Source organism: Amblyomma americanum, chromosome 6 (assembly GCF_052857255.1).
Source record: "Amblyomma americanum isolate KBUSLIRL-KWMA chromosome 6, ASM5285725v1, whole genome shotgun sequence".
Taxonomy (NCBI): Eukaryota; Metazoa; Arthropoda; class Arachnida; order Ixodida; family Ixodidae; genus Amblyomma; species Amblyomma americanum.
Genome location: NC_135502.1, coordinates 80,768,008 through 80,795,426, shown reverse-complemented (window position 1 = coordinate 80,795,426; position 27,419 = coordinate 80,768,008). Strand labels below are relative to the sequence as shown.

General features: G+C 49.2%; 1 protein-coding gene across 3 annotated transcripts in view; it reads left to right on the top strand.

Moving 5' to 3' along the window:
- The window catches only part of LOC144093785 (uncharacterized), a 121,031-nt gene that overhangs the window by 80,805 nt on the left and 12,807 nt on the right, over positions 1–27,419 (top strand). For 2 of the 3 annotated variants that reach the window (XM_077627491.1, XM_077627490.1), the window contains one exon: positions 10,113–10,262. In XM_077627491.1, the coding sequence (XP_077483617.1) occupies positions 10,113–10,262 (150 nt within the window). Of the gene's footprint in view, positions 1–6,484; positions 6,905–10,112; positions 10,263–27,419 lie in introns of those variants that run through there. The other variant, XM_077627492.1, reaches the window with a different exon arrangement.

Here is a 27,419-nt window from a genome sequence, read left to right as displayed (position 1 = left end):
GCTAGTGGGTAGCGATTTCTAACCAGTGTGCAGCGTTCCGCAGTACACACGTTGGCAGCAGCACACGATGCCATTTAGTCCCAGGAGGATCCGTGCGAACGCATAATGAGCACTGTTTCCGACGTAGAGGCTGTTTGTGGAAGGTATACTGCGCGTCCTGTCGCCCTTGCGTGTTCGGCGTCACAGGAAAGATCAGAATAACGCGCCCCACTAGGCGCCTCACTGAGAGCGCCGTGATTGGCGGATCAGCGAGAAATGTCATTCGAAGTCGCTGGACTCTTACTGACAAGAGGTGAGGGGTGAACATTTAGCAATATACTCCACGTTAGCGTTGTGATTGGAAAAAAAAATTATTTACATACGCACAGATGCCAAGGTTGCCGGATACAGTGACATTCACAAGTAAGTAAACATGACGCTAAGCATGTAAGGCGAGCCAATTAAAGAGTTACCATAAACAGCTTTGAGCAAATAACAGGAATTGCTTGTGAGCGATTTAAGACCGAACAGCATACCTATTCACAGGAGAGTGGAACGGCAATAATCTGACGCGGAAAAAAAAAAAAAAACCTTAGCGCCAGTTCGGTCTAATGACCAGAGCAAGACGATCGTTGTAAACAGAAATGAATGGGCACGACCTCTGCCGGAGGAACTCTTCCTCTCCCAAGAAAAAGAGTTGCTCCGACAAGAAACTGATCAGCTCCCTTTGAATACGGCCAAGTATTCGCCACACAGCGCGGCGTCGAAAGCCACCAGCGACCGCGGCGCATCAACTGCGCCATAAACTAAAAAGACCCGCAACAATTAACAGGCGAGCAAAACGGCCGCTGGGGAAGCGGCCGCGGCGGGAGACAAAGCTCGAAATGCCCTGCCCACGGAATCCCGCATGAACCGCGCGCCAAAAGACACGCGCTACCACGCAGGTGACTGTAGTGTGCCGATTACATTCCGGGAGCGGGCAATTCGGACAGGTAGTGCAGCGTAACACACCTCACCACTCAGGCCGATCACAAGTAGGCAGCACTGCCCAACCAAGTTTCCAAACAAAGTCGCGTAGATGGTCTCGGAGACGTGTCGACGCTATGCGTTGTTGGCCTTCTTTGAAGGCCAGGGCGTGCTCAGGTGTTCCTACGTGAGTGGTTTGGTTTGGCTTTAGGGGGGTTTAACGTCCCAAAGCGATTCAGGCTGTGAGGGACGCCGTAGTGAAGGGCTCCGGAGATTTCGACCACCTGGGGTTCTTTACGTGCACTGGCATCGCACAGCACACGGGCCTCTAGAATTTCGCCTCGATCGAAATTCGACCGCCGCGGCCGGGATCGAGCCCGCGTCTTTCGGGTCAGCAGCCGAGCGCTATAACCACTGAGCCACCGCGGCTGCTCTACGTGAATCATCATTAAATTTGGTGCAAATATCTCTGATCATTTTAACGTCACGAGAAATGAATAATATATTGGTGTTTGTTTTACACCTCTTCAAAACGGCGTGTAGTGAATTTTCGGGATGACCTCTTTCCTAACTGCTATCAAATTTCACAATTTCGGGCTCACTATGTCCTCGTTACGCTTATAAATGCAACTGTGACGGTAACTGAACTCCTTTAAGCGTACTGGATTATATCGTGGTACGCGAGAATGAGGGCGTGAACGATACTTGCGGGAGCAAACTGCCGTGCCTCTGTGCGTAACCTATTCAGAAATGAAGGAGATGAACCTGTACGGCGTCTTCGCTATCGTGTTCGTCATTGAAGCAAACTAGTGGCATTTCAATTAGAGGCGTCCTAGGTATCTTAAATATTGTAGTTGAACCCCTGGGCAGCTTTCGGCAACTTTACTGTGCCACTAAGCCGTTGATTACCACCATTTCGTCTGGATTTCAGATCCTGCTATACAGGAACGCCGATGACAGCGCTAGTAAAAGTCTCTCAGACAGCATTTGGTAAGCGTGTGTACTTGTTAAGCGGCATGCTTGTGAATATAATCCGTGTAAATAAGAGCGGTCGAAGCGGAAGCATGTAAAGTAAGGACAACAAAGTGCAAGCTTGGTCGAGTTGGTTCAACATTATCGAAACAGCGCAAAGACGGGCACTGAAGCAGTGGGCTTGAGGTAACGCATCCGCCTCGCATTCGGGAGGTGCTGGGTTCGATCCCCAGTGCCGCCGAGTACCCAGCGCTTTTCTAATGGGTACAAGATTTCCCCCTGCCTTGTGCTTTGTTCTTCTGGGGTGAAATGTTTGGGAAATGGGTGTCGGACCAAGTTGTTCAACATTATCGGAACAGCGTAGCAGACGGGGACGTGAAAAAGACGCAGACGGCGTCCTGCCTGTGTACTTTTCACGTCCACGTCTTCACGTTGTGCGGATGAAGTAAGGAGCATTTTGTGATCAGGTATTTTCGCCCAGGTCGTTGCTTTATTCGGAGGTGTTCGCATTCTCCCAGTATAGCAACACGTGTCCTTTCCAGCTCGTCAGAATTCCGAGCGCCGAGGTAAAGGGGTCCGCTGAAGGTGAGGCCTCGCGTTCATCCAAGTGCGACGACTTCTGCACGCATACACAGAAGTGCTGAAAGAATGAACACCTGGCCCAAACTTCATTCCTTTAATGCCTCACGACCCGTTTTCTTGTTGTTCTGTTATCTGCGGTGCCTCGCGCACAGTTGGACAAGAGCCTTTGCTTTTACTAAAAGTGCGCTCTAGACCGTGGTCGGACGAGCTTGGCTAAAGCTTTTTTTCTTTTCCTCACCTTTGGGCTGCGCGGCGAAAAAGGAGAGAGGGAGACGTTAAAGAAATGCGGTGTACAACGAGGCCGACGTACGCACTCCCGGCGTCGTCACATATGGTGACTCAGTTTGCTCGAGAAAGCCCGAGGACATTCAGGCCATCAGGAGCTCTAGGCAGCTGAAACAAAAGGCAAATCACCCAAGGACAAAAGCAGGAATGCAGCTCCGAGTTCAAAGGTCGTACTCGAAAGAGTCCTTGGTAACTGGCAGTAGACATTAAGCACGCTCGGGATAGTTCTCGAGAAGCTAGAATAAGTTTCTGCGAATCTCTAAGAAGCATGTCTATGTTCAGGCTTTCTTAGAAAGCCCGCGTGGAACAAATACATGAGGTGAGGTTGTCAAATGTGCCTGAAAAAAAAAAATCCTGTAGGTTTCTGGCTCTTATTTCACTAAAGTTTTCTCTGCATTCGGCATCGCCTCTCTGCTAGTTACTGCTCCTTCGTTTCACTAAGGTAAAGGTAAAAGAAAAAAAAAGGATAATCAATCACACCATTTGATGCTGCAACGTGGCAGTGTTGTTTACACTATCTACGACATAAGTCACCAGCAAATCCAAGAGATAGCTTACTTATACTTGCAGAGCTGAAAGTAAAAAACATCCCCTCAAATGTGTGGTAGTCAAATAATTTTATGATCAGAAAATTATAGTTCTTATGCGCCGGGATCTCTCTTCGCGCGGTCTGGGGACTTTTGTCCCAAGACAGTACTTTTCGCTTTTATTTTGATCGTATTCACATTGCGTCTTTGAATTTGGTTTCGTCGTCGCGTTTTTGCTGGGCTGTTGCGTGGTCTTCTGGTGGGTGAAGGTTGTATATTGTACTGGCAATACAATAGACAGTACGGACAATATAGGGTCCGGAGGGTCCTCGTAAGGCCCTTACAAATTTTCTTTAGACAGTCTGTAGGCTGTCCATAGACTTTTGTCTATAAATTGTATCGACATTCTAAGACAAGCCCTATAGACAGTGTATAGAAAATCTATATAATTATGGCCATACACTTTCAGGAGACTTTTCTATAGACAGTCTATAGACTAGGAATAAGCAAAAGGAAATATCTATAGGAGGGCAATAGTCTATAAGAAGTCTGTAGCCAGTCTCTAGACCATTTTTATAAAGAAGTACCTCTATCTGTGCGCACGCACGCGTACACACAAAGACAGGACAATGAACAAAGACCAAGGGGAAATCCCGTGTTATTGCATCGGCGCTTTTGTAAGTAGTTCTCGGGCACATTTTTTCCGTCATGTATGTGCGTCGAATACCCATGAAACAGCGTGCGCGTGTTCATAATACTGCATGTATTTATAAGAACCTGCCTATCAACAGCATACGGTCTTACATCGCACGATGTTTTTCACAGCTTTTCGCGTTGCCGAATATCGACTTGCAGGTTGAATTTTGCGACTGCGCTCGTTTCTTTTTTTTTTTAATTTTGTGCTCATGTTCATACAGTCGAGACAGTTAAAGCCTATGGCTTTCGTAAGAAATCAGTTGAAACGGAAACGAAGAGCCTATACGACAGATTGTGTTGGCCATTTCGCTCTTGTTGCTGGCAAAAAAAAAAAAATGAGACCAGTGAGCCCTGTGGAGGGAGAGACGGTAGTTAGGTCATGAAAGCAAAGACGATCGGAGCGCTTAGCTGAATAGTTTATCGTATGGGTTTCCATAATGTCAGAATGATGACAATGCCACTAACGGAAAAGCAATGAACTCTCATTCTATTCGCCCTTCTCTTTCCCTAGTGCTAGAACTCGATAGCAATAAGCGAATTGCCGTACTAAACAGGTTCCCATTTTGTTTATCCCGTCCTGCTTAATCTACTCGACCTCGACAGCGTTCACATGCGCCTTGCCAAGCCGGTTGAGCTGTCAACTTACGCGAGCAATCGTGCTTACACATCCCGACCCGCTAGCGTTTACATGAGCCCCTCAGGAAAATTTCAGCTTGGCAGGCCGACTCGACCCGATATTGTCGAGTTCATTTAAACACCGCTAAATGCATGTTTAGACGAACTCGGCAACGTCGAGTCGAGTAAGCCTATCGGGATGAAATTCTCCTTTGGAACTCGTGTAAACCGTTCGCGGCTCGGTCTGTGTCAGACAGATTTTAGGGATTAGGTTGACTGTGCACGACGCGGGTGCATGGCGAGTTGCACGTAAACGCTGTCGAGTCAAAGAGTCGGATTTGTGGGATGGAAGAGGAAAGGAAAAAGAACCTGTTTTTCGCTTGCACCGTCGTGCCTCTGAGATCAGCGCTGGCATGTTGCGATCTTGGTGGTTAGCTGGTTGCACATTGCACTGCTTGGCGGCGTGCGTCAGTGCTGTCGCGCCGGTCTTGACTCGCTAAGATCGAGTGCGTGTAAACGCGCGGTCATCAGGTAGAGAGCGGGGACCTTGCCCAGCCGACTACTGACTCGACCCGCTCTGATCGGGTACATGTAAGTGCTCTACGCGCTGGCAGCTAATAAGGGATGTTACAACTCTTGGGAGAGTTTCTCATACAGCTGTGGCAAAAGTAACCAGTTAAAACAATGCCATCAGCGGGGAAGAGAGCGAATGGAAGGATGCAAGGTTGCCGCCGGTCATTATGTGGTACCACGCGAATCAAGCGTGGCCTTGAGTGTAAGCACGTTTCCAAGACGTTTAGCGATTTTCCGGTTCGGGCCGCTAACAGTCACTGCCTTGCGATAGTTACAGCTGTCTGTGACTCCGCAGGCACCCGTCTGCAGCGCTATCATTGTCGAAGTTATCTGTGGCGAGTGCTGCGCCTTCGAGAACGGCGCGTGTTTCATAGGAACATCCGAGCAGAATCGGTTTCGCGGCAGAGGGCATGAGCTAGAAAATGGAAAAAGGGAGAGAAAGTGGTTCAGTGCATTCGCTTTTCAATTGCTGATATATTTTCGAAAAATCATATTTTTTTTCCCACAAAGCTTGGGCACCCAATCTTTGATGTGCACAAGCTTGTCATAATTTCTCCCACGTTTCGTGCTTAATTCCCTGGTGTGAACATATCATGAGGAAAGAAAAAAGCGCGGGAAGCGCCCCCTATTGGTGTAAACGTTCGAAGCGGGCAATTGCGCGTTTTGCCGCACCTGTTTTAAGTCGCTCCTTCGTCTATCGCGAGTCGTTGTTTTGCGCATCTTCGCGCCGTTTCCCACGTTTCAGTGTGCGCAGGGGTGGAACGAACGCAGTTTTATCCGCACATGCTTTCAGAGCGTAAATGGCGAGCGCAGCGGCGCACATTTCGCGAGTATTAAGGCGCAAAACCGCCTCAACAAGGTTTCGAGCGATATGCTCGTAGCCCGAGAGCAAAGAGCTTTATTTAGAGGAGTCAGGATTGACAGCTATTGTCTGCAGCTCCAAGCGCAGTCACACCATTCACTCCCATTCTCTTTTGCCCTTTGAAGGCCCGCTCTATACAGCCGCGGAGACGTCGCACTGAGACGGATGCTTCAGCGCTCCAGCTGAGAGTACGCCGGCTTCACCAGCGCGCGTCAAGTAGCGATGCCTGTGGAAACGATCGACACGTGGTCTTAGTTCTCGCTGTTCTCTCCTAGTCGAGGCTTTCTTTCTTTCTTTCTTTCTTTCTTTCTTTCTTTCTTTCTTTCTTTCTTTCTTTCTTTCTTTCTTTCTTTCTTTGCTCGTCGCTCGCACTGCTCCGCGCACCGCCCGCAAGGCCTGTGCGCGGCGTGCGAAAGCAGACACCTGCGCAGACGCGCGCTGCTCCTCGCGTGGCGTCCGTGTGGGAGAGGCCTAGCGGAATCGGCGCCGGCGGCTTCTGCGGCGCTGTTTTGCCCTCTAAAGCCGGCAGAGAGCCGCTCCGTTGGTTTTCTGCGCAGAATCGGCCTTGCACCTGCCGCTGCCTGTGCTGCTGTAGTGTCGGCGCGCGCGGTCCGGCAGCACCGTTTCGTTGTTAAATGAGGTGTCCGTGTGATTGGGAACGGTTCGTCGTGGGATTCGTTTCTGGCTGAAGGCTGTCGTCGAAGCTTCTGTGGCCGTTTTGCGTTGTTGCTGGTTCCGGTGCGCGCGCGCGCGCATGCGCGTCACGGCCTAGCCCTGTCCACCTTGATGAACTTTGTGGGGCCTGCCCCGACGATGCTTCAGGGCGGTCAGCAGGAATGCGCGAAAGGTTGGTTGCAACTTCCGGATTTATGGGTGTGATATTGCGAATGCAGCTCCGCTCTAGGCTATCGCTCTACTGTTCAGCGCGTCTTCCTCTTCTTTCTCTCTCTCTCTCTCTCTCTCTCTCTCTCTCTCTCTCTTTGACGTGTGGATCAGCTTCTGAGAGCATTCGGCGCAGCAAGCGCTGATTTCTGTAACCGTCGCATAATGTGCTTTTGCCTCGCCTGCGCGTCCTTTCATTGATGTTTACTTATAAGGTCAAGAAGTATCGTTGCGAGAGTGTAAATTCCATCCCTTGACTTGGAGCGCATTAAGTGTGGTAGTTGCTCTTGACTATGAAGCGTCTTGCACGATGTGCAATTCATAAACGTGTGATTACGAATATATTGACCTGTATCGATATGGCTTGCTTGAAGGCGTTCATTGTCCACTGTTGGGTCATGTGTTCAGATCCCATGACGAGTACGCGCAGCGATGTATTCAAATAGGTTATCTCAAGATGCTACTAGATGTGCCTAAGGCCTGCATGTTTTGCGCTGTTTTAGATAACGACACGCTAGCGATGGACGAGAAGGGATTTCTTATTCCGACGGCTCGGAGTTTGCAAGTTGTGAAACTTGAGGAACTTAACTTGCTGAAAAAGGTAACCTAGGAGGTGTCCTGCTGTGGATTTGGAGCTCTGAAGAGAGGATCGGCATGTAATAACATAGAGACGAATGGGTTTACACATTCGTATGCGAGGACAGCAAAAATTATTGCCGAACGAAATGAGCGTTCTTGTTTCATTTTACGTCATATTTATTAACTGATTTATTCAGGCGTTCCCGCAATCCTGTGCTTCACTGGTTTTTTGTAATTGTCTGCAACTTTAATAGAAGCATATCGTCAGTTCACGAAATTTGCCATCCTTATTTGCGATTTTGTAGCGATAGCTACATTACGGTAGCATTTCGAGCCTTCAGCGTGGCGGCGCCGCCACCCTGTGACTGCGCTGCCACGCTGTCCCGTGGTTGGTCACGTGGTGCGGAGCAGCTGCCGGCGGCGCGGCGCCGTGGCCGACCACGTGGTTGGTCACGTGACCAGGTTCCACTCAGCCAGCCGTAGCTATCGCATCACTTTAGGTTTAACCAAAGCTAAACCACCGCCATTTTTTTTTCCTCCTGCAGTTCAATGTGTGCGGAGCAGGAACGTGAATGAAATTGCAAATCTGAGGACACATTTATAGCGCCAGCGGTCACATAAAATTTGAGGCTTAGATTTACTGCCCTTGGCACATATAACGAGACACGGGCATCCCGGTCGCTGCCATAGCGTACACACTTCACTCAAATTCTGTCTAAATTTGCCGAGCGGTGTGCAGCAGAAGCGAATATCGAGTGCTGCAAACGAACCTCCTGACCCTAATTCTCGTCGTGTTTCTTACTGGATTCAGGCGGATACTTCCGGAAGCTTTCGGCAGTACTTCGGAACGAACGCAGTCGACAGATCAGGCTCGCCTGTACATGTAGTGGTGATCGTCTTTCAGATTCAGCTGCCTTACCCGTTCGCGCGCCGACTAGGCAGGATGCTGGAGTTGGTTTCATTCCATTGTTGTGAACATTCCTTCGCTATTCAGGTGAAACGCGTACATGTGCTGTCACCCCATCTCGCGACGTTGCGTACTGTACAGCACCACACTGTCGGGACAGCCGGCGTAGTGGCTGAGTAGTTTGGTGCACAGCTGCCGACAGGAAACAAGCTGTTTCGATCACGGTCGCGGCGGTCGCATTTCGATGAAGGCGAAATGCCAGAAGCCCTTGTTGGGAAATGTCAATGCACGGCAAGGAACCCCAGGTGGTTGAACTTACCGGAGCCCTGCACTACGAGCCGCTGTAGTGGCTGAGTGGTTACGGCGCTCGGCTGCTGGCACGAAAGACGCGGGTTCGATCCCGGCCGCGGCGAATTCTAGAGGCCCGGGTACTGTGCGATGTTCAGTGCACGTTAAAGAACCTCAGGTGGTCGAAATTCCCGGAGCCCTTCACTACGGCGTCTCTCATAGCCTGAATCGCTTTGGGACGTTAAACCCCCATAAACCATAAACCAAGCCCTGCACTACGGCGTCCCTCATAGCCTGAGTCGCTTTGGGACGTTAAACCGTACAAAGGAAACCTTAGCACATTGTAAGAAAAAAATCTATGGGGTCAGGATAATTTTGACTTTTCAGTTTCAATTAAGGCTAAGGCTGGAATTCGGAATGCGGTGCGCTTCGAATAAAATGATCGCATTGACAGGACGCTTGACTCTGAGAAAATATTCGTGTTATTGACTGCAGTCACGTGGCGTGCGCTGTACTGGTAAAGGCATGATGATGATCTTGGGTTCCGGCTGCGGATTTTACCATTTCGATGTAAGCCAAATGCGAGAACGCCAGCGTACAGTGCTCTTGATGCGCATCAAAGAACAACATCGGATTGCAGAAATTAGCACTGAGCCCTCCGCCGTGGCGTGCGTCATTGCTCGCGTTATAGTTGGGGCACGTAATATTCTGGACCGAAGCTACGTCGTTCTGACCCTATTGTTTTGCCCCGCCCGATTATGCCTAATGGGCGAATGGAGAGCGAGTAACTTGCTTCGTCTTCCTTCATTTCAGCTTCATGTCGCAACACGAATGCGCACGAAGCGGGAGCTGAATGGCTGTCCGCGTCGCTATAATGCGATCGTTATCTACACTCATGGACTCCCAGGGCACTTTGCGCGTATAACTGGGCCAAGCGGTCTCGATAGGGAGCCGGTGGCCACTCACGAGTGCGTTGTTATCTCTGTGTGCACTGGCCGATCTTGCGGTTGAGGGTTGCCAGGCCTGCGACTCTACGCTACGATAGCTCCGGCGCTCCATCTTTCTGATAACAAGTATCAGAAGAAGTGAAAAAACAAAAACAAAGTACCGCGAAATCTGGTGGGAGTCGCTTAATTTCTTTTTTTTTTTTGCTAAAATATCTGCCTTGCGAGGTAGTCGTTGCTTGCATTTTTAGAGATGTTGCCGCGGGATAATACGGGTGTCGGCTTATCATGGTCGGCAGTGAGCGACAACGGTGGGTGCTACCTTTTGTCTGTGTGGGAGGTCTTTTTTTTTGTTTGTTTCGGCCCCCGCGTACAGCCGCGGTACGTGTAGGTACGCGTCGTGTGTGTGTGTGACTTGATGGACGCGCCTAACGGGACGGCCCTCTCCGCCGCAGGCTACCCTGTGGAATGGCCCCACTGGCAGAAGCTGCACGCCATCTTGGGCAAGAGGCCCGTGCCGCACTCGTGGAACAACTACTACGACGACGAGCGTACGTCGGAGAGCAGGATCAGCCGGACCGAGAACGGAAACTTGCACTATGACGGTGAGTGGAGGGTGTATACATCGTCGGACCTCCGGGCGGCCGACCTGTCCGTGGTTGCCGGTCAGCGAGCGAGTGACGGAGGAGGCATTCTTTTATAGGGACTTGTAATCCTGCTGATATGTCTAGTGGTCTGGTTGGAAGTATGGCATCAATTAATCGCTCGACTCAAAAGCACTCATAGCCGCCGCAGTGGCTCAGTGGTTATGGTGTTCGGCTGCCGACCCCCGAAAGACGCGGGTTCGATGCCGTCCGCGGCGGTCGAATTTCGATGGAGGCGAAATTCTAGAGGCCAGCGTACTGCGCGATGTCAGTGCACGTTAAAGAACCCCAGGTGGTCGAAATTTCCGGAGCCCTTCACTCCGGCGTCCCTCATAGCCTGAGTGGCTTTGAGACGTTAAATACAATAAACCAACCAACCAACCAATGAACCAAAATCACTCATAGGTTTTTCCCAAGGTGTCCTTCCGTGGCACTCAGCGATGAGGCCGCATTAACGCGTGGTCACTTTCACTAGCAGGGCTGACACTAGAGTCCTGATAAAATCTCGGCTCAGTCTTCAGAGGTCTAAGCAACGAAGGGAAGCGACTTCTGTTGCAAATTAAATAGTCGTGAATTGCACGAACCGCGCACGTCGATGAGCACGCCGGAATTCTTGATCGCACGAATTTATACACGATGCGGTTTGTGTATGCGATATACCTTACAAAAATGTTTTATAGGCAGCCTATATACTTCTTATAGACTCTGTTTCCTTCCTATAGATGTTTCTTTTTGTCTCTTCATAGTCTATAGACTGTCCATAGACAGAACTCTACTAAAGGTGTGTGGCCATAAATCTATCGATTTTCTGTAGACTGTCTGTAGGATTTTTATTGCCTATAGACTGTTCTCTAGGGCTTGTCTATAGAGAGTCTATATACTTTATAGACAGAAGCCTATGGATAGTCTATAGACTTTCTAAAGAAATTTTTTTAAGGGTTAAGGTGGATTCCGTGATGCCATATGTGGTCACGCGTATCCTGACCACGAGAAATAAGGAAGCAGCGGATAGAATGGATGGATGGATGAGTGAGCGTAATGGGTGACTGAACGAGTGAGTAAGGGGGGTAGCGATGAAGCGACGAAATGAGCAAGCGAATGAAAGAGTGCGACAGACAGAGAAAGAACGGCAGTTTTTAATGAAACAAGATGGCGACACGGGTCGAGTGGGACAGTGAGTGAGTAGCTGACTGAAGGCGTTGTGCGAGTAACGAGGTGAGGAATGCATGCATGGAGTGAATGAGCGATAAGGTAGCAAGGAAGAGTTTATGGAGTGAGGTGAAAAACAGACAGGCGCAGTGTGCGAGAGCGAGCACGGGAAAGGAAGACATGCTAGAATACTGTTCGCATAGAATGCTCTTCTTGGATCGGAGATGTGACAATTTTACGTGCAAGAAAGAGAACCTCGCAATCTATTTGACGTCACAGAGAGGCTCTTCGAGTTTTCATCTGTTGCGTTGGGTGAAAGAGAGCAGTTTACAGCTTATCTGCGGGTAATTTGTAAGCTGCGCATTCTGTGCAGGAAAATGTGTACGGCAGCAACGTTTGAGAACCTCCACGCTTGCTGTCACACGCGCAGTGTGCGAGCTCTGCTCTTTATGCACGCTATGATCGAGACGTATTTTCAGCGGCTTTTACTCGAAAGTTCCCCCCCCGGTTATTTGGCTGGATTTAGAGACAGTGAATCCAAATTAATTGCAGCTCGGCACCAATGAAATTCAAAGAGGGCAGTGAGCTATGGAGAGGAAAATCTCAGGGGTACCGTTAAGAGATAAAGGGTCAGTATTGTGGGTTGCAGAAGGAAGTGGAGTAATTTATATATGTTTGCAGAAATCAAGAAGAAAAAACCAAATTCGGTGGGGCGTCTAATGCTGGTAACATGTAACTAATCGTCCGTATCGGATAGCAAAGTATATCGTAAAAGAAGCGAAACGCAACCCGGGAGTGACAGAGAGCCAGATCGGAAAATAAGATTGTCATTTGCTAGGATGAGGAGGCAGTGATTTGCACAGGACAGTACTTATTGGAGGTCAATGCAAGAGGCCTTTGTCCTGCAGTGGATGTAATCGTGCTGATGAAGCAGCCAGTAATATTGATAGCGATGACCCCGTGATGGTTTTAGGGTCAGTTAGGGAACCCCAGTGTTGTGTACGTGTTTCGGGCTGCTCGGTAGTAATTTGTTTTGTATGGCGCCACAAGAGCAAAAGAAGGTGTTTTGGTTCTTAGTGGCCTGTTCACGCTCGCACAGGCAGGGAATATAAGGCACTGAGTAGGAAATTTTTTTATGAAAGGTCAATGGAAATGCTTCGTGGGATGTGGACGGAACATCTACACATTATTGGGTCTTTTTCTATTCCAGCATTATTTAAATATTTCAAGCAATATTACTGCTTCAAGAAACTGTTGAAATAATTGCGTATACTTCGACTGTTTTGTGAACACGTTAACAGCAGTCGGAGTTCTTGTTCGCATGCTGCGCTCAATACCGCGGGATTTTTTATTAGCTGTGAAATAAGTTCGGGGGCTTATGCACACTGCTTAAGTTCTGTAAAGTTGGCTCTTGGCACTTTTTTTTTTCTAATGTCGTTTAAATTGTTGCCCATCTGTCTAAGAACTGGGAAAGTTTGTGCGAGTTGTCCCCGAGTATTTTGGCGTTAGAAACAAATAGCCTTCACATTGTCGCGAGAATCTTGAATCTGAAGCAAAAGAAAAAGATTATGATTATAAATTTTCATGGCGCTAGGGCAACTCTCACCGAAGCGCGCCATAGTACTGACTAGTCTGATTATAAGAGGTGGAATAACACACCAATTTCATAGCACTTCATCCCGGAGTTGCCGAGAGCCAGGCCAGGAAAGATTTTAACTGTACCGTTGTATCACCAGTGGGTACCCAGCGACCCTAGGGATCGAACCTCTCATCTCCCGCATGCGAGGCGGATGCTCAAACCACTATGCCAACGCTCCGGTGGAAGATTAACAGTCGTGCTTGTGGTGGCTGCTCTAGGCATGAAGATGTTGTAAGCTGTCCAATGACGCAAATAAGTGCAGCAGCGGCCAGAGAATATATGGCAAAAGTAAACACATATGGTAGAGATAGGGCGGGTATATTGTTTTCTTGACAACACAAAGTGCAGAATTGAAGGAGAGCCTGAAGGGGCTTAGCCAACGTCTCGACAAGAATGTCGTCAGTGACGGAATGTACCTGAGATATTCTATGTTTACTTTGGAGATGGGGATTCCTGTTGGTTGTAAAGTTTTAAATTTGTGGACAAGGAATGCCTCTGTGAACTCCTAGATGAAGACAAGTCCTCTTGTCGAAACGTTGGCTAAGCACCAAAAGGTAAACACAGGCAAATAAAAGTAAAATGCTTGTGCTGTTCCTGGACTCCGGTTTCTTACTGCAAAGGCACTGATCCGGAGTTCCCGGGTTCGAACCCGACCGCGGCGGCTGCGTTTTTATGGAGGAAAAACGCTAAGGCACCCGTGTGCTGTGCGATGTCGGTGCACGTTAAAGATCCCCAGGTGGTCGAAATTATTCCGGAGCCCTCCACTACGGCACCTCTTTCTTTCTTCTTTCACTCCCTCCTTTCCCCTTCCCTAACGGCGCGGTTCAGGTGTCCAACGATATACGAGACAGATACTGCGCCATTTCCTTTCCCCCCAAAACCAATTATTATTATTATGCAAAGGCATGGCTGAAAAGACAGCTGCTTATAGGAGTAGGCAAGGTGTACCAGGTAAGGTGAGTTAATGATTAAAACAAACGCAACCGTCCAGATCACGGTCAAAAGCAACAGTACATATGGAAGCAAATATATATGACAGATAACAATATTTGGTCGCTGAGGACAAGTATGAGTATTCCAACCACCCAGAATGAGTATTCCAAATTCGCGTCTAATGATAGCTTCCAGAAATAAGCTCACAGAGCGTGAGAAGATGTGCTTTCATTGCTGTAAAATAAAGTGCAGTTTCTGCCCAACGATTCCGCAGTCGCCGGTTTACGTATACTGTCACTGCTACCGGTGCTTTTCTGTCATATGAGCAGAACTCAATTTTGAAACAAAGAAAAAGGAAAATCTGACTACTCGGTTAGTCAGTAAGCTTGAAACGGCGTTTTTCTTAAAAACTGCTTTCTTCCAAGCTCCTGTCAAAGTTGAAACATGCGTGTGTTCGTGCATTAACAAGGCTTGCCTTTCGGCATCTCGTCACTCTCCCAGTTCATGAAAAGCTCACAGCTATAACTAGCGCAAAGTAACGCTACGGCTGAATAAGGTCACATTCACGAGCGTCAAATCACGAACGTTTAAAGTTCACTGAGAATTATTCTGTCTGTCTGTCTGTTACTGCCAGGAAGAAAGAAAGGAAAGTGCACAGGCCTGCTCACTGGCTCAAGCCGAGCCACAATCGCTACCTCGTGCAGATAGAAGGAGAGTTGAAAGAGGGGATAGAAAGACAGGATAGTAAAGACGCGAGTCTGTCTGTCTGTTACTGCCAGGAAGAAAGAAAGGAAAGTGCACAGGCCTGCTCACTGGCTCAAGCCGAGCCACAATCGCTACCACGTGCAGATAGAAGGAGAGTTGAAAGAGGGGATAGAAAGACAGGATAGTAAAGACGCGAGTCTGTCTGTCTGTTACTGCCAGGAAGAAAGAAAGGAAAGTGCCCAGGCCTGCTCACTGACTCAAGCCGAGCCACAATCGCTACCACGTGCAGATAGAAGGAGAGTTGAAAGATGGGATAGAAAGACAGGATAGTAAAGACGCGAGTCTGTCTGTCTGTTACTGCCAGGAAGAAAGAAAGGAAAGTGCACAGGCGTGCTCACTGGCTCAAGCCGAGCCACAATCGCTACCACGTGCAGATAGTAGGAGAGTTCAAAGAGGGGATAGAAAGACAGGATAGTAAAGACGCGAGTCTGTCTGTCTGTTACTGCCAGGAAGAAAGAAAGGAAAGTGCACAGGCCTGCTCACTGGCTCAAGCCGAGCCACAATCGCTACCACGTGCAGATAGAAGGAGAGTTGAAAGAGGGGATAGAAAGACAGGATAGTAAAGACGCGAGTCTGTCTGTCTGTTACTGCCAGGAAGAAAGAAAGGAAAGTGCACAGGCCTGCTCACTGGCTCAAGCCGAGCCACAATCGCTACCACGTGCAGATAGTAGGAGAGTTCAAAGAGGGGATAGAAAGACAGGATAGTAAAGACGCGAGTCTGTCTGTCTGTTACTGCCAGGAAGAAAGAAAGGAAAGTGCACAGGCCTGCTCACTGGCTCAAGCCGAGCCACAATCGCTACCACGTGCAGATAGTAGGAGAGTTCAAAGAGGGGATAGAAAGACAGGATAGTAAAGACGCGAGTCTGTCTGTCTGTTACTGCCAGGAAGAAAGAAAGGAAAGTGCACAGGCCTGCTCACTGGCTCAAGCCGAGCCACAATCGCTACCACGTGCAGATAGTAGGAGAGTTCAAAGAGGGGATAGAAAGACAGGATAGTAAAGACGCGAGTCTGTCTGTCTGTTACTGCCAGGAAGAAAGAAAGGAAAGTGCACAGGCCTGCTCACTGGCTCAAGCCGAGCCACAATCGCTACCACGTGCAGATAGTAGGAGAGTTCAAAGAGGGGATAGAAAGACAGGATAGTAAAGACGCGAGTCTGTCTGTCTGTTACTGCCAGGAAGAAAGAAAGGAAAGTGCACAGGCCTGCTCACTGGCTCAAGCCGAGCCACAATCGCTACCACGTGCAGATAGTAGGAGAGTTCAAAGAGGGGATAGAAAGACAGGATAGTAAAGACGCGAGTCTGTCTGTCTATTACTGCCAGGAAGAAAGAAAGGAAAGTGCACAGGCCTGCTCACTGGCTCAAGCCGAGCCACAATCGCTACCTCGTGCAGATAGAAGGAGAGTTGAAAGATGGGATATAAAGACAGGATAGTAAAGACGCGAGTCTGTCTGTCTGTTACTGCCAGGAAGAAAGAAAGGAAAGTGCACAGGCCTGCTCACTGGCTCAAGCCGAGCCACAATCGCTACCTCGTGCAGATAGAAGGAGAGTTGAAAGATGGGATATAAAGACAGGATAGTAAAGACGCGAGTCTGTCTGTCTGTTACTGCCAGGAAGAAAGAAAGGAAAGTGCACAGGCCTGCCCACTGGCTCAAGCCGAGCCACAATCGCTACCTCGTGCAGATAGAAGGAGAGTTGAAAGAGGGGATAGAAAGACAGGATAGTAAAGACGCGAGTCTGTCTGTCTGTTACTGCCAGGAAGAAAGAAAGGAAAGTGCACAGGCCTGCTCACTGGCTCAAGCCGAGCCACAATCGCTACCTCGTGCAGATAGAAGGAGAGTTGAAAGATGGGATATAAAGACAGGATAGTAAAGACGCGAGTCTGTCTGTCTGTTACTGCCAGGAAGAAAGGAAAGTGCACAGGCCTGCCCACTGGCTCAAGCCGAGCCACAATCGCTACCTCGTGCAGATAGAAGGAGAGTTGAAAGAGGGGATAGAAAGACAGGATAGTAAAGACGCGAGTCTGTCTGTCTGTTACTGCCAGGAAGAAAGAAAGGAAAGTGCACAGGCCTGCCCACTGGCTCAAGCCGAGCCACAATCGCTACCACGTGCAGATAGAAGGAGAGTTGAAAGATGGGATATAAAGACAGGATAGTAAAGACGCGAGTCTGTCTGTCTGTTACTGCCAGGAAGAAAGAAAGGAAAGTGCACAGGCCTGCTCACTGGCTCAAGCCGAGCCACAATCGCTACCTCGTGCAGATAGAAGGAGAGTTGAAAGATGGGATATAAAGACAGGATAGTAAAGACGCGAGTCTGTCTGTCTGTTACTGCCAGGAAGAAAGAAAGGAAAGTGCACAGGCCTGCTCACTGGCTCAAGCCGAGCCACAATCGCTACCTCGTGCAGATAGAAGGAGAGTTGAAAGATGGGATATAAAGACAGGATAGTAAAGACGCGAGTCTGTCTGTCTGTTACTGCCAGGAAGAAAGAAAGGAAAGTGCACAGGCCTGCTCACTGGCTCAAGCCGAGCCACAATCGCTACCTCGTGCAGATAGAAGGAGAGTTGAAAGAGGGGATAGAAAGACAGGATAGTAAAGACGCGAGTCTGTCTGTCTGTTACTGCCAGGAAGAAAGAAAGGAAAGTGCACAGGCCTACTCACTGGCTCAAGCCGAGCCACAATCGCTACCACGTGCAGATAGAAGGAGAGTTGAAAGATGGGATAGAAAGACAGGATAGTAAAGACGCGAGTCTGTCTGTCTGTTACTGCCAGGAAGAAAGAAAGGAAAGTGCACAGGCCTGCTCACTGGCTCAAGCCGAGCCACAATCGCTACCACGTGCAGATAGAAGGAGAGTTGAAAGAGGGGATAGAAAGACAGGATAGTAAAGACGCGAGTCTGTCTGTCTGTTACTGCCAGGAAGAAAGAAAGTGCACAGGCCTGCTCACTGGCTCAAGCCGAGCCACAATCGCTACCACGTGCAGATAGAAGGAGAGTTGAAAGAGGGGATAGAAAGACAGGATAGTAAAGACGCGAGTCTGTCTGTCTGTTACTGCCAGGAAGAAAGAAAGGAAAGTGCACAGGCCTGCTCACTGGCTCAAGCCGAGCCACAATCGCTACCACGTGCAGATAGAAGGAGAGTTGAAAGATGGGATAGAAAGACAGGATAGTAAAGACGCGCTAAAGACAAGGCCGATCCCGTAGGTAGTGCAATACCGGGCCAACCGGTGGCGGGAGTGAAGCATCCTTCAAACTCACCGCCACATTTCCAAAAGTAAGTCCAATTGGACCCGTAACAGATACTCTACGGGGTCCGGACATTCACTGCGGAGGGGCTGTCCGTTTTCGATAGCACGGTGGATTGAGCCAGTTGCTTGCTGTCCATAATGGAGAAAAGATTCGCAGCATAATTAAAACACACACAGAAGGCCAGGAACAAACAAGACAGGACGGTGCAGCACCGTCCTGTTTTGTTTCTTCCTGGTCTTCTGTGCGCGTTTTGTTTATGCTGCGAATCTTTTCTGTTTCCAGAAGGCTTAAGCTTTCGCAGAAACCGACTCATCCCAAGGAACACGCCTCCGTTGCGATTACCGTGAACAAGGATTGAAGGAGAAAAACACCGAAACTTTTTCTTTCTTCTCTGCGCAACGAGAAGGGAAAGTGTCCCTCCTCCTCATCCGCCACAAGTGCACCCACATGTCCGTGTCACGTGACCAGAGATGGCCTGTTCTCGAGAGCCTCCTCGTGTCCGATATGGCTCAGACTCCTGTGGATGGTATGCACGGATAACTTGAGCCTAGATAATAATAATAATAATAATAATAATTGGTTTTTTGGGGAAAGGAAATGGCGCAGTATCTGTCTCATATATCTTTGGACACCTGAACCGCGCCGTAAGGGAAGGGATATAGGAGGGAGTGAAAGAAGAAAGGAAGAATAGGTGCCGTAGTGGAGGGCTCCGGAATAATTTCGACCACCTGGGGATCTTTAACGTGCACTGACATCGCACAGCACACGGGCGCCTTAGCGTTTTTCCTCCATAAAAACGCAGCCGCCGCGGTCGGGTTCGAACCCGGGAACTCCGGATCAGTAGTCGAGCGCCCTAACCACTGAGCCACCGCGGCGGGGCTGAGCCTAGATAGCAGTATAGCAGTATGTCAGGCTTTGACGTCCCAATGCTTCAACATGGCCTATGAGAGCAGCTGTAGTGGAGGGCTTCGGATTAATTTAGACCACCAGGGGATCTTTAGCGTGCACTGAAATCCCATAGTGCACGGGCGTCTTATCTCTTTCGCCGTTTACGAAACGCAACCGCCGAGCCCCGGGATTCGATCACTCGTCCTTACGCTTAGCAGCCGAGCTAAGCCACCGTATGACGGATGAAATGACTTGCATCTTTAACGTCTTTAACGTAGCGCCATATACAGCGGTAAGGAGTGAGGACACCTCTAGCATGCTTAAGCAAAGCTTCAGTAAACGTGAGCCGCTGGGCCGGTTGGTTCGTGGCTGACCCTGAAGGAACCGGCGGAGGACAAGACGTAGAAAGGAGCTGTAGTGTGTGTGCTCCTTCTGTACCCTCTCCTGCGTCTTCATTCCGCTGGTTCCTTCAGTGTCAATCAAAAATTCCTATTATGTGCGGAGAACTTGGCGCAATGAGCTCAGGGAGTTTCAGGTGGCGACATCTTTCGGCGAGCACGACGGCGACGTTGCTTAACCTCAGATGTGTCCATCGCACAGCTGGCACTGTGCAACGAATTAAGAATTGCGGTGAAGTTTTAAAATTTTTCACTTAGCGCCCGCGGGTCCTGCACGTCTGCCGTCCGGTTTCTTAGCGTTCTACGTCAATGGACATATGGTTGCAACTAGGCCGAACGTCATTGATACTCTTGTGAAGTTCGCACGAAGCTTTTTGCTCTAGTGGGCGCGTGAACCGTTTTTGATTAGACGGCGACTTATTTCTCGCACCGTCCGCAGTGCTGACTGAGCTGCTCGCTGGCGCCGGAAACTCGCGAACCGCCCTTAGCTGCGAACATCTTCGTTAGTTCTGCACGCGACTGCAGATCACGCCGACTTATTGCTTCACTCATACGGTGTTGCACACACGTCCGATACGAGAGTACAAAAGCGTGGCCCCATTAGGAGTGCGCCTGCATGCTTGCATCAATGTGTGGTGAAGTGGAGCAAAGCCGCGGCCGCGGGTGGCTTGTCAGTGCTAGTGGCAGCTGCTCCCGCTGGGTATCTTCTCTGGCATTTGCCCCGTGTCGTAACGACAGGCTCGTCGGTGCGGTCTTGCCTCCATACCTGCACTTTCATGAGGTGTTGTATTGCGACGTTATCTTTGAACACATGTCGAGCCGCTTTCGTGAACGTACCTCTTTTATACCCCCCCCCCTCGCTCTCTCTCTCTCTCTCTCTCTCTCTCTCACACACTTTTGGCTCTTGCGTTACTGTTTTTTGAGTTTTCGAGAACAGCTCTCTCATCTTGCGACACGAAGTCCGTGTGGGTTGTAGCACAGCCATTGTCTCAGTACATGATTTAAAAGGGCTAGGCTTTCACATAAGCTCTCTACGTTAAGAAGAATGGTGAGTAGTTCATTTTGGCGGTAAATTCAGCGCGGTGGGACGAAAGACACTCAAAGGGGGACAAAACAAGCACTGTCTCGCAACTAAGTGTTATTAAGAAGGAACGCAAATATATGCATACAGAAAAACGGCATAGGTGCGATAGGCACGTCGTACAACGATAACGTAGAGGGCAATTTCACCTCCAAAGTTAAAAAAAAAACAAATAACCAAATACACTGCGCCACAGATCAAAAAAGGTGATACGGCATGAGGCATCTAAAAATCCTATCTCTCTTTCAAATAACGTGACCGACGGAGTGCTGACACAGACATCTTTTTTCTTTTCGATAAAATACGCCTCCATAATCTCTCGAGTGCTCTGGCCTCGATGCCGGTACAACACGGTGGTTTTTTTGAAATCAGCTTTGCATACCTTTTTATTTTTCTTGGTGCACTCTGCACAGTGTTGAGCGATGCTTGAACGAACGGTGTCTGAAGAAAGGTTATCACGTTCCATGAGCCGAACGTTGAAGCATCGCCCGGTTTGTCCAATATACACTTTTTTGCATGAAAGCGGTATCTCTTTAGACAACGCCGCAAAAACAACCCAAAAAATGGGGAGCGGTGACGCACTGTGCACACGAACGGGCTTACGTTACACCGCCTATCTACTCTTTTTGTCACGGCACAAAGGCGTTGCTGTGCATACGACGTCCACTCCAAACCTCCTCCCAACATTCCTAAGGTTGTGCGACATGCGATGGACATACGGAATTGCCACGGTTTTCTTCTTCCTTTGTTCTCCCTCCTCACCGTTCTTAGTGTTCCCGGAACGACCAGCCTTTACCGTGGAAAGGAGCTCCTCACACGCTCTTGAAACAACCGAGTCTGGAAACCCTGCAGCTGCAAGCCTTTGTATTTGAAAGAACGCACCTTCTGGTATGCTATTCACACAGGACTTGTCAAGTGCGGAGCGTAAACACGAGAGAGCGATACTAATCTTAACCAACTTGGAGTGCCCGGAAGAAAAGTTCAATATCGGCTTCTTGGACCTAGGTTTGTTCACCCAACACACATGCCCCTCCTGGAACCTGAGGTCGAGAAACTGGAGCTCGTCGTTCATAGGTGCTTCTAATGTGAACTTAAGGCCCATGGCATTCTCTTTAAAAACCTTCAAGACGTCGGCAGTACGCCTCGCCTGTCCGCCCTTTCCAAGCAGTACAAGGAAATCGTCCACATACCTTCACATCCGTAATGTTAGACCATTAAGGTTACGGGATATGGCCTCATCCACTTTTCCAAGGAAAATGTTGCTGAGAACCCGAGCTACACGGGACCCAATGCATATGCCCTGTTTCTGAAGGAAGATTTCATCTCGCCATGCCACAAACGCCGTATTTAGGTTGAAAGAAAGCAGCTCCAAAAAACTCTCAACTGAAATCCCACTTCTACCTATAAATTGCACTTCGTCGTTTTGTTGGGCGATACACTCCTTTACTGCAACCATGAGTTTGTCATGGGGAAGGGCGTAGTACAAATCCTCCACATCAATACTGAGCCCAAAACACGTTTCTGGGTTGCTATCCAGAAAGTGCTGCACAACTCTTCCCGAGTTCCGGGCTACAAAAGGGTCGGCAACTGTTAACTGGTCAAGTTGCTTTTGCAAAAACCCGGGTACAGCGTGTTGCCAGGTGTCACGCTCGGAAATTATGGTGCGAAAATGTCCGGTTTATGCGTCTTGGCAGCAAGAAAACACTTCCAGTAGTGACAGCTTAGCCTTTTTAACACCCGTGGCGAGCTTCGCAAGGTTCATCCTGCATAACAGTTCCACTGCACTGCCCTTTACTTTATCGCACTTGACTGTAAGCTGCTTAAAATTCTTATCAAGAGCGATCCGTGCCTTCTCCGAGTGAGCATTCTCCGGCATTACTACGAAAAACCCCTCTTTATCGGGTACGACTAGGCGTAGGCTACTGCTCTCAAGAATCTCGGCCGTAGCACGCAGGCTTTTTCAATTCCGCGGCCTACCTACAGTTCTTGTCAACGCGTCGACGCACTCCACAGCACAGCGATGTCGGTCTTCCTCGGCTACGCGGCTAGTGGTGCTCTTCACCAGGGCCACCTTCTCGGGCGGCGACATCGGAGGCTCCAGGCAAAACTTTGGGCCCAATTGCAGCAAGTCAGTATGCCGCTGTGGAATCTGGGCATCCCCCAGCACCAGAACGTCCGGACTGGATTTCGCCTTCGCGTTCTTCTTGGGTAGGTGAGGACGCACTGACGCCCAAATAAACTCGGTAGTCTGGTCCGGTGTAACTGTCCACTCGCTGAAACGTGTGGCTTGACGCTTGTCTCCATTCGTGTTGCACGCGACGCGTAGGCAGTCCTTGAAAAATCGGGCTTGACGCCACAGGTCGGAACGAAGCATGCGGCACATCCTCCTCGAGTGCCCCGCGGACGGAAGCAAAGGCCCGCACAAAACTTGAAGTTCGGTGGGGCAGGTGGCAGTCTTGATATGCCAAGATGTCAGGCGTGCCCTGCACACGCATACCGCGTACAGTGAGGCCGACGTGGCCGGATTAAACAGAAAGGGGTTAGACCAAATAATAGAGCCCGATGAAAATGAAATCTGTTGGGGAAGAATGGTGAGTTGGGCGAGTTGGACGGAGTTCATTTTCGCGGTAAATTCAGCGCGGAGGGACGAAGGACACAGAAATGGGACAAAACAAGCGCTGTCTCGCAACTAAGTTTTATTAAGAAGGAACGCAAATATATACATACAGAAAAACGCATAGGTACGATAGGCACGTAGTACAAAGATAGCGAAGAGGGCACTATCACCGCCAAAGTTCAAAAAACCAAATATACTGAGCCACAGATCAAAAAAGGTGATACGTCATGAGGCATCTAAAAATCCTATCTCTCTTTCAAATAACATGACCGTGGGTGTACTGACAGACATCTTTTTTCTTTTCGATAAAGTACGCCTCAACGTACTTTTTCAACACATGTAAAATTAATGTGTAAAGTTGCATCGTTATGAAAATAACCAACGATAATTTAAGAGCAGAGCTAACTTATAGACCAGACAATGCTGTACATGCCTTTGCGATTTCACCACCGCGGTGACTCAGCGGTTATGGTGTTCGGCTGCTGACCCGAAAGACGCGGGTTCGATCCCGGCCACGGCGGTCGCGTTTCGATGGAGGCGAAATGCCAGCCGTGTACTGTGTGATGTGAGTGCACGGTAGAGAAACCCACACAATCGAAATTATCCGAAGCCCTCCACTACGGCGTGCCTCATAGCGTGAGTAGCTTTGGGACGTTAAGCCCCATAAATCACACCATAAATCATGAACCAGTCTTTTGGTTTTTGTTTGGTTTGGTTGGTTTTAGGGGGTTTAACGTCCCAAAGCGACTCAGGCTATGAGAGACGCCGTAGTGAAGGGCTTCGGCAATTTCGACCACCTGGGGTTCTTTAGCGTGCACTGACATCGCTTTTGGTTTTTGTAACTAAATTGAGAGGAAAACAAAGAGTCGAAGTGAGAGTTGCCCGCAAGATTCAATTAGCGTTCCAGAGGCGAGGCTAGGCGATTTTGAGTTTTGCTGGCTGACCAAGATGGATGGATAGATGGTTTGGTTTGGTTTGGTTGATGAGGGTTTAACGTGCCAAAGCAACTCAGGCTATGAGGGACGCCGTAGTGAAGGGCTCCGGAAATTTCGACCACCTGGGGTTTTTTAACATGCACTGACATCGCACAGTACACGGACTCTAGAACTTCGCGTCCATTGAAATTCGACCGCTGCGGCCGGGATCGAACCCGCGTCTTTCGGGTCAGTAGCCGAGCACCATAACCACTGAGCCACTGCAGCGGCTCTGACCAAGATGGAGATATGGCGGCCGATACATTGGTTGTGTTAAAAAGGCCTTAATGGATGTCTGCTTCCGTAATTAGGCGATCAGTAATTGGCAGCATTTAGATAAGTGCATGTGATAATTTTACATGTTTTGCGAAACGAAAGGTACACGGTGCGTCTTTCATTATTCATGTGCACAAATAGTGACGCTATATGCGCTGATTGCAGAGCGCACGACATGTGACCGCTTATGAAATTGCAGGTCAAACACCATTGTAGATGCCTCCTAAAGAAAAGCAGACATGCACACCACTGCAGCTGCACATCTGCAATGTACGGTCAGATATGTATACTGAAGCTATATGTGAAATGTTGCGTTTAATGCTTAAATACCACTTAGCACAGCTGCGATAAATCTCCTTGCCGGAAGTACGTCCTCAAGGGAAAGCGCCTCCTTGTTTGAAGCAGCGTAGATTTCTTCTTGAATTCGCTCGTACGCTCCCTCGGTGCTCCGAGGTCACTGTTTGCGTCAAACGGCTTTCCCGCGGCAACTGGAAGGTTGAATCTGCTCAGTTCCGTCATCTTCTATTGTCAGTTCGCTGTGTTCGGCTAGGGATATGCATTTGTTGACTCGCAGGAATTGCGGCTTGCAAATTGTCCTTTCCCAACTCGCGCTACGTTTTTCCTCTTACCTACGTTCTTGTGTCTTTTTTCGAAACCGTTGTATAGGAGATGAGCTATCGGTTTGCGCCAGCTGCTCTAGGCGGTATTGTTCGCGCCTGCCTGCCATTCTGAATGTCGCCTAGCCCCGCGGGAGGTGTGCTATCGGTTATTTCATACTGGCCATGGCATTTTCTTATTTTATGTATGCATTTTTAAGTCGCGTTCCTTCTTTATTGCCGCCGTTTGTCATTTTCTGTTCTCCACGTGGTGTGGGTCGCCTTGCGCATGCGCTGTGCGGGACTACATTGTTCGCGGCGTGTTGAGAATGCATGCGCCCATTATTCGCGATATACGTGCGTCACTAGGAAACTTCCGAGTCGTCCTCAAATGGAGCACGGCCAGGAAGCACGGCGAGTCTGATCCCAACGACAGTATCACCGCCGTCGGGTTCCTTTGTTGAGTTTGGTGGCACAAGTTCGCCCGGAAAATTAATCTTGATATATATTGCGATCTGCGATGCCGGTGCACGTTAAATATCCCCAGGCGGTGGAAATTATTCCGGAGCCCTCCACTACGGCACCTCTTTTTTTCCTTTCTTCTTTCACTCCCCCCTTTATCCCTTCCTTTACGGCGCGGTTCAGGTGTCCGCCGATATATGAGTCAGATACTGCGCCATTTCCTTTCCCTCCCAAAAAACCAATTATTTATTATTATATATATTGCAAATTGCCTTTCTTCATTCTCCGCCTACGTGACCGCTCTGTGACCAGCTGTGTATGGTGATAGGCTTCAGAGGTGTTTTAGTGGCCACCGCTTCGGAGACCAAAAAGCATGGCCTAAAGTGACGTCGTGTGCAACACATCTCGGCGGCAAAGTTATTCTTGTCTGAATCTCACGGTCTTGCTTTGCTCTGTGGCCAGCGCATAACCTCCATCTTTTCAGCATCGGGTGCAGTGCTTCCGGCAGCGCTTCCTTACTTCCCGCACTTCCTTAACCGGATGTTCTTCCTTAGCGTGCACGTTCTTCCGGTCTTTCCCAAAGCGAGGCAGCTCCCCCGTGGTGTCCATTCGCTGGAGTAGCTTACACGAGAGCTGTTTGGTTTATGGTTCACGGTTTATGGTTTATATGGGTTTAACTTCCCAAAGTGACTCAGGCTATGAGGGACGGCGTAGTGAAGGGCTCCGGAAGTTTCGACCACCTGGGGTTCTTTAACGTACTGTTCTTTCCGTATCGGAATGGTTTATTGTTGTGCTTGCGACGTCTGCGGTTGCGGCGGGAGGTGGCATATAGACCTCGTTCCACTGCCATTGAAAGTGGTCGGTTGAGACGTCTGCTCTCAGCAGCAGTGGCGGTCTTTACGACTGACCATGCAATATCTGAGGGAACCCTTCTTCAAAGATGGACGCAACGCTTGCCAGCTGACAAGGCAAATCGGACATGTCCGTGTTTCCTCTAGGCGGCTGGCACCACCGATTGCCTCAGGCTATATCCTCCGGTTCTTCGCGCGCCTGTGCACGTTATGGCCTTCCTTCCATTTTATGCTTCTTCCCTTCGTTCGGTGCAGAGCAGTTGACCAGAAACCTAACTGGTTTGCTTCCCCGTGTTTCCTTTCTGTTGTTCTTTCTTTCATCAGCTGCATCAGTTGAACGAAGTCCACGTTAACTGCAGAGGGAATCCTTACTCAGGTTTGCTTGTATCAGCTGAGAAGCACTCTTTGACTTACAAAAAAGCATTGCTTGTAAAGTTTATATTGCTGATTTTCAGTTCATCGTGGCGCAGAAGTATTGGCGGCTGCGATATTGTGACAAGGTTGTGAGCCACGAGCTGTGATTCCCTAATCAAGAGACTGTGGGTTGGCCGTATCTGTGGGCCACCTTTTTAACTCTTTCTTGCCTTGCTCTTTGACTCCGTCCTGCCGACATTTTCGTGCGCCGAATTCGCTCTAGCAGTAGCGAAAAAAAAAAGTGTCACGGCTGGGGAAAGAAGAGAAAATTACTCTAAGCTGATTCGATCGCCGATTTCTCTTTCGAGTCGGGTCTTTAACCGGGTAAAATCTTTCCGAAATGCCGAAAAGCTTCCTGTCGTGCGAACCAGCTGGAAAGCGTCATTTGCACAGAATACACGCCGCGGATCGTGTCACAGTTATCTGAACCTGCGTAGCTCAATCGCGTGTGAAGGGCAGGTGTCTTGGCCTCGCGCCGAGCTGACTGACCGATAGTGCACGGAAATGTTGGCAGCACTCTTTTCTGAGCTTCAGTTCCAGAGCGTTTGATGCCACAGACGGCGCATGAGAGACGTACTCTAGGCTCATGCACCGAAGTTTTGAAGCTGTCGTATACGATTTATTTTGCCGATATATACGCTCCGTCGGCGCATGTGACTGTGGTGTAACGTCAAGGGAAAACCTGCTGAGGGTTCATATCCTTCTAATACTTCTGTGGTATTGCAAGCAACATTTACTCCAAAATCATTATCTCGTTCCTCTAAATGCCCGCTAGAGAAGCAAGCAAGCAACCAAAACGAGATTAGTGTATTCCAGTGACGCCGCTAGAGAAGCG